Source organism: Corvus brachyrhynchos, unplaced genomic scaffold (assembly GCF_000691975.1).
Source record: "Corvus brachyrhynchos isolate BGI_N302 unplaced genomic scaffold, ASM69197v1 scaffold10, whole genome shotgun sequence".
Taxonomy (NCBI): domain Eukaryota; kingdom Metazoa; phylum Chordata; class Aves; order Passeriformes; family Corvidae; genus Corvus; species Corvus brachyrhynchos.
The window spans coordinates 8,384,861-8,392,115 of NW_008236180.1; the positions used below are offsets into that span (position 1 = coordinate 8,384,861).

At 47.7% G+C, this 7,255-nt stretch overlaps 2 protein-coding genes across 3 annotated transcripts in view; both read right to left on the reverse strand.

The window, feature by feature from the left end:
• CASS4 (Cas scaffolding protein family member 4) overlaps window positions 1-4,829 on the reverse strand; it is an 18,928-nt gene extending 14,099 nt beyond the window's left edge. Inside the window, exon 1 of one of the 2 annotated variants that reach the window (XM_017734814.1) lies at window positions 4,672-4,829. In XM_017734814.1, coding sequence (XP_017590303.1) covers window positions 4,672-4,716 — 45 coding nt within the window. In that variant the 5' untranslated portion in view covers window positions 4,717-4,829. Of the gene's footprint in view, window positions 1-1,087; window positions 2,264-4,671 lie in introns of those variants that run through there. The other variant, XM_017734821.1, reaches the window with a different exon arrangement.
• Window positions 4,830-6,166: 1,337 nt separating this feature from the next.
• Window positions 6,167-7,255, reverse strand: part of CSTF1 (cleavage stimulation factor subunit 1) — an 8,277-nt gene continuing 7,188 nt past the window's right edge. The window contains exon 6 of the mRNA XM_017735907.1: window positions 6,167-7,255. This exon is cut by the window's right edge and continues 384 nt beyond it. The gene's annotated coding sequence lies outside the window, so the exon portion shown is untranslated.

The window sequence follows — 7,255 nt, forward strand, 5'->3', positions numbered from 1 at the left end:
TCCAGCAGCAGCACCACAAACCTCCCAAGCCTGCGGCTTCCTGGGGCTCTCTGGCTGCTCTTATCAGCCCCCACAAACAGCTCTTGTTTTAACCCTGCCCGCTGGACAGCCCTGCAAAGCTCGTGCTTCTGAGCAAATGAATTAAATGCATGAAATAAATTGACAAATGGATGGTTTCTGAATAAATATCACCGAAACTGTAACATTTCTCTGGGCTAAGTGGGTTTTCCACCTGCCCTAATCAGTGGCGTGAATCCCCGCGTGCAGGCAGCAGCTGGACACTGCTCCTTCCCTGTCATTAGCACAGGACACATGGTGAGAGCACAGCCTGCCCTGCCCGGCTGCCAGGGATCAGCTGGGACCCGCCGAGCCACTCACTTGTGTCACAGCCAAAGCCCCCTGCCAGCACAAAGCCCAGCCTGGGGGCTGGGGGCAGGAACGGTGACAAGCGGCTGGAAAATGGATTTGATCCATCACGGATTCCCCTCCACCAGCAGAGAAAACTGTATTTCCTGAAAAAGAGCACTCCTTTCCTCTTCTGAGCCTCAGTTCTCCTTGCAGACGGCTCTGCAGGATGGGGCCAGTCCTTACCCTGGAGTGCAAAGGCTTTCCCAGGCTCGCAGAACTCAGACTGAAATTACTCGGCATTTTCCTCATCACAGAGTGACCTCAATTCTTTCAACATTTCCATTTCCCATTTCTAGGAATCAATGCAAAAACATCTTTTTTGAGGTAATATACAGCTCAACTGTTAAGCTCATTTTTTCCAAGAGAATGTGGAAGTGACACGTCTGGGTCACTCATGATCGTTTTTAATAAGCTTGTTATTACTCAATGTACACAGAACCCACAGAACCGACCCTCACCCTCCTCAGCCACACTGCTGTTCTTGAGAAAGGATTCATTTGGATTATATTTTAAAAATCGGCACCACGTGCTTTGTTAGTGATGTGCAAATCAGCTGAGCACACACACTGCAAAGGGACCCTGCCAGATGCAGATTTTACCCTCTGAACACTACAAATGAAATCAGGAAAGTCATCGAATTAACTGCAGCAGAAAGAAAAAACCCAGTATTTACACTGACCTTCATTTTGCTGCCTGTTTCCCTGTTAGTCCATCGCCTGAGGAGGAGGAGGAGGAGGAGGATCTCCCCAGCCCTGTCAGCGGATCAGGCAGCTCTGGAGGGTCTGGCTGGAAGCTGGAGAGGGAAGGCTCAGCCTCTGCCACCTCCTGCTCGCTGGGAGCCCCAGGAAAGCAGCTTTGGGAGTGGGGGGAGCTCATTACATAGCAGAATTCTCTCCAGGGAGCCACTGGGCTGCAGCTGGTGATGTGCAGGACACACAGACCCCCCTGCAGGGAGTGTCTGCCCTGCTCTGAACGGAACAGCCAGGGCAGCAGGGCTGGACCAGGAATGGATTTAGAAACATTTTTGCAGCAGCAATTTTTACTCCTGGTTTGTTGTTTTGTTTTGTTTTGATTAACACTAGTTTGAGGTTGGATACACTTTCAGCCTGTCTCTAGAAAACTGAACAGATCTCCTTTGTGTTATTAACCCCCTGCAAAACCCTGCAGAGGCAGAAAACCCGAGGAGGAAAGCCAAATATGACCTGCAGCGGAAGGGTTTTGTTTCTTGGGCTAATCTAAAAAATCCTTGAATGTTATTAAGCTATAGTGTTATTTAAATTATTCATGGTTGCTATTTGCCCAGCTGAGTCCAGGTCATGCTGGTGCACAGGTTTTACCACTTTGGATTTGTGGTATCTTGGCATTTGCAAATTTTTACTGGTTTTGCCTTTGTATGTGCTGGCTTTTCTCTGGTAAAAGCTTCTTCCTTCCTCTTTCCACAGCAGCTTCAAGATTAAATTAGACACTGGCTCCCAAAGCCACAATCATGTAGCTAGAAAAGCCTTGAGTGTCTTGACTAGAAAATGCTGAATTGAAAAGCTTCCTCAACAGAATCTACAGCTCTGGGCTGGGAGCAAACCAGCTGCTGTCCAAAGGAGAAAGGATTCCTGGCAAAAGCAGCCCATTTCAATGCCTGCGTGCTCTTTCTCTTCTTTCTTTTTTTAACATTAGAAGCAGCAGTTTGACCCCCTCAGACACTTCATGCAGGTGATAAAGAGCCATTCCCTTGCTACCCCGGAGTTTTTCAGGTGCTCCAGCATTTGAAAAGATGGAGAAATATCAGCAACAAACCCACATCTAGTGGGGACAGAACTACTTTCAAATACAATTAAACGTTCCCATGAAGGAACCCCAGAGGGAATTCCTGCTATGCAGGGACACCTCCCACTGTCCCAGGCTGCTCCAAGCCCCATCCAGCCTGGCCTTGGACACTGCCAGGGATCCAGGGGCAGCCACAGCTGCTCTGGGCACCCTGTGCCAGAGCCTCCCCACCTTCACAGGGAATGATTTTTTCCTAATATCCAATCTAAACCTCCTCTCTTTTAGTTTGAAGCCATTCCCTGTGTCCTGTCCCTCCAGCCCTTGGAAATCCTCTCTCTCCATCTCTCCTGCAGCTCCTTCAGGTCCTGCAAGGCCACAGTGAGGTCACCCCAGAGCTTCTCCTCTCCAGGCTGAACAATCCCAGCTCTCCCAGCCTTTCCTCCCAGCAGAGCTGCTCCATCCCTCTGCTCATCCTGGTGCCTCCACTGGGCTCTCTCCAGCAGTTCCACGTCCTTCTGCTGTTGGCCCCAGGGCTGGGGCAGCTCTGCAGGTGGGGTCTCACCTGAGTGGGACACAGGGGCAGAATCTCTGTCATTCCCCACTCATGTTTGTGGGTGAGAAGGGAAGATGTGAACTGGGCATTTTAGGAGAGATAAACTCCACATCCACTTTATGCACATCCAGACACACTCCTGTTTTCCTGGGGCAGCAGCTGAGCCAAAGCTGTCACACAGCAGGAGCCCGTGGAGCTCACGGGGTTTGAAATTGCACCAAGGGGTGCAACGCTTCCTGTGCTGCCACTGGATACGCAACAACAAACAAACAACACCATTTTCTGGCTAAACTCAAACTGAAATCATGTTCGGAAGTGTTTTCCCTGTGCAGGTGCAATAGTTGGGGCACAGGGATAATTGCAGAGCATTTCCCGTCACAGTAACGCTGCCGAGGGCTGGAGCCTCAAGGAGTGCAGAGAGTACAAAAAAACCCCTTTGTATTTTTATATTATTCAAATATATGATACTGCCAGGCCAGCAGGGGCCTTATAAACAGTTCAGAAATGATGTTGCAGAAATAAGTTTGGCTTTTTATTACTCAGCTGAAGTTGACTGGGTTGCTCTGGCCATGTCTAAAATGCTCACAGCAGAACAGGGAATGGGTTTGCTACCATTACATTGATTTATTGACAATCCACTGAAGAGAACTGGAAATATATCTAGAAATAGAAAATTCCTCTATACAGAGATGAAAAATGTCCTGCCTCAATTACTGATGACTCAGTGTGAAAAGTAGCCCCCTAATCTTTACAAGCCTTGATGGAAAATTTTGAGTGTAAAACAATGACTCATTGAAGTCCTGTTAAGGTTTCTCCCCACATTTTCTATCAGATTTCCAGGAGGCAGTTTATTTATGGTAAACACTGAGATCATAATCTAGGATGAAAATCTTAATTCCATTACATTTATTAGACTTGCAGACAGCAGGATGGCAAGGCACTGACTTTGAATCAAGATTTCGGCATGCTCCAACCCTTACAGCTGCAGCAGGGCCTCTTATCCGTATAAAATTAATCTAGATGGAATATGAATACAGAAATAAATGTAACAAACCTTATACTCTGGTTCAAGTCTTTCAAAGTAGGAATACATAGTGTTTCAAAAGGCTTTCTGGTTTGCATGTAACAAAGGAATTATGTCATGCAAGAGGTCACCAGGGCTGCCACTGAAAGTCTCTGGCAAAGGATCTGTGTCTCTAATGTCACTGCAGCATAGCAGTAAGGTGGAACCTTGACATTTTATCTTTATAATTTCACAAATGTGGTCATTTCCAGATGCCTGTTCATTTTGAATCCCGCTTTATTCAGGATCTACCCCAGGAAGACATTTTCCCCAGTCAGTGGTTTTGTCACAATGAAAAGCACAGGGGGACATGAGGTACAAGAGCCTTCTGTCCCCCAAACACTTCACAGAGTCACAGAACCACTGAGGCTGGGAAAGAGCTCTGCGAACACTGAATCCAAGCCGTGCCCCATCCCCACCTTGTCCCCAACCCAGAGCACTGAGTGCCACCTCCAAACCTCCCTGGGCAGCGCCTGCCAAGGCCTGAGCTCCCTTTCCATGGGGAAAGTCCGGCTGCTGCCCACCGTGCGCCTCCGCTGGCCCAGCCTGAGGCCGTTCCCTCTCCTCCTGTCCCTGTTCCCTGCCAGCAGAGCCCGACCCCCCCGGCTGCCCCCTCCTGTCAGGGACTTGTGCAGAGCCACAAGGTCCCCCCTGAGCCTCCTTTGCTCCAGCCTGAGCCCCTTTCCCAGCTCCCTCAGCCTCTCCTGGGGCTCCAGAGCCTTCCCCAGCTCCGTTCCCTGCCCTGGACACGCTCCAGCCCCTCAAGGTCTCTCTTGGCACGAAGGGCCAGAACTGGAAGAGCCTCATCAGTGCTACTTCCAACATCACCAAGAATCCCACTGAATTAAAGCATCAAACCCTTCCCTACCCAAAAAACCAGACCTACCTGTGCAGTTGTGTTGCTCCTTGGCTTTGCATCCATTGCTGTCATTCCCCACTCGGAGTAAGACAGAGAATCACAGTGGGATGGGGACACTTCAGCCTTGCACAGGCACCGCGTGTTGGGAACTCCGCCTCAGCAAAGTCCATCTGACAGCTCTGCCCCTAACAGCACCGACAACTTGCAAACAAGGTATCATGCAAGATAATATCTGTGACAACAGAAGATGAGAGGACAGAGTAAAACCCAAAAAAAAACCCCTTTTGGCGACTAGAAGTAAGAAAAATGTGCGCAAGCGGGATTTTCCTTGGTCTGCGTGCCACCAACTTGTTGCAGTGAAGCAGTGGGAAGTCTGAGCCCTCTGCTCATGCTCCTGTGTTTCCTCTTTTGCAGCAGTGACCTCAAGGCTATGGCACAACAAGGAGCTGCACAGGCTTGAGCAGACACTGCTGCCACAGGATTTCGCAGCCAGGTTTTCCTGGCTTTCCAAGTGGTCTCAGCTTTCACAGCCCTGAGGGCAGCAGGAAGCAGGAGCCCATCAAGAATGGGCACTCAAGGCACCTCCAGACTTCCACAGGGAAAGGTGATTCCAGAGAGTCATGGAATGGTTTGGGTTGGAAGGGACCTTAGGGACCACCTCATTCCATGGGCAGGGACACCTTCCACCAGACCAGGTTGCTCCAAGCCCCCTCCAACCTGCCCTTGGACATTAAATTTCACCCCAGGGTTGCATTTCCTCCCTCAATAGGACGAGTTCAGTTTTTCCCAGCCCTTCTTTCTCCAACAGAAACCCACCGACCTTCTGGCCTCAGAAGATGTCCAGGACATGGAAAGGCAGCAGGGTGCCAAGGGCAGGATGGTTTTGTGTTAACAAAGGAACTTTCTGCACTTGCACTGCAAGTTACAGCCCACAGAACTGAGGAAGCCCGAGGTGAGAGCTCACACATTGTTCACAACCACAGCGGTGCTTGAACATGTAAACCACCACGAGGGTTCTAAAAGTAGATTCCAAACACCAAGAACAAGTGCATTAATTATGGACAGGTGCTTCAGCAGAATTAAAAAAGGCGGCACCAAAAAAAAAAAAAAAAAAGCCACTGCTGTCACCCACCCCACATCAGCCTCAGTGACTGTGTCAGGACTTCCCTTTTCCCTCCCCCCAGCTCTGCTTCTCCTTGTTTCTCCAGCAAAAAAACCACCAGCATCACTATCTCTTGCCACCACTGCTTCTGAAGAGTCAGAAACTCAGAGGCAGAGGAGCAAAGAGGACTGAGCCTCAGAAATGTTTTGCATACAGGGAGCTTTTCAAGAGAAAATGAAATTTCATTCTTTTAAAAAGAACATCCCACATTCTCCACTTGGAGTCTATAATTGCACCTGATTCAGGTGTAACACAACAAATTCATCATTCCCAAGTCCCCAAAGCCCCAGCCTCCCATATTTGATCCACTTCTCTTTTGTTATATAGAAAACAAATACAATCCCTTTTTTATGTATCAAAGAGCTTTTTAAAAAGCAATCTTTATTTAAATACAGACAAAACCTGTACCCTCACCAGCCCTTGACAATTCCTCAGTGTGATGGGAAGTTAATCCAGCAGCAAGAACCACCTCACATTGAAATTCCCTCATGAAGGCAAGTGCTGAGCTCTGAGCAAAGGAGCTCCCAGCTGTGATGCCCAAAAGCTCTGCACGAGGAGGCCTCCAAGAACAAGTTTAAGGCTCTGCTCAGGCAGATCTCTGGGAGAACAAGTAATGAATTTTCCAACTTAGAGAAGTTTTAAGCACAGTTTCTTAACGATGGGCACTGGGTTTGTGACTAATTAAAAAAGAATGTAATTCAAGTGCTGTGTAACAGATATAGATGAAGGTTTCTCAGTCAAATGGAACAGTGACATTTCTGAGGTACATACACAAAAATTCAGATGCACAAGTTTCTTTCTTTGAGAGGATACTAAAGGTCTCTAAGGCAAAATTATTGTCATTTTCACCTGCAGCAGCACTGTCACATTTTAGTTGCAATGTGGATATTCCTTAAAACGATTAGAAATTCACTTTGAGGTCCCACTTGTTAAGCTAAATTCAAAATGAGATGAAATCTGAGTTTTAACACCAGAACTAGAAGACCATTTCTTGAATTCATCTGAACAGTTTAAAATCCTGTTTGAATTCTTATGGCACAACTCAGAACTGAAGGACCACTTGGCCAATAAACAAAAAACACAAAAAAGAATTCACCAAAACCCCAGACTGAAAGATACAAACCAGAGCTTTACAAACAATGAATTGTGGCTGAAGGCAGCTTAAGGCTTCATTAACGCATCTACACCAAGTTCTGCTGCTCTTTGTGTGATCTCTTCTCTACCACAGTTCAGTGGGATTGCACAAACAGAACTCAGAGCAGAACTGGCTCCTTCTGCCCAGTTTGAGCAAGACACAGTCCCATTATCCCTTGTGTGATTCAGAAAGGCAGGGGAACAAGCTTAGCCCTTCCTGCCAGGATCATTTTATTCTCCACCCCCCTCCCTTCAGTACAATTAGAGATGACTTAAAAAATTAAACCACGCACACTAATAAAAAAATTAGTGTGG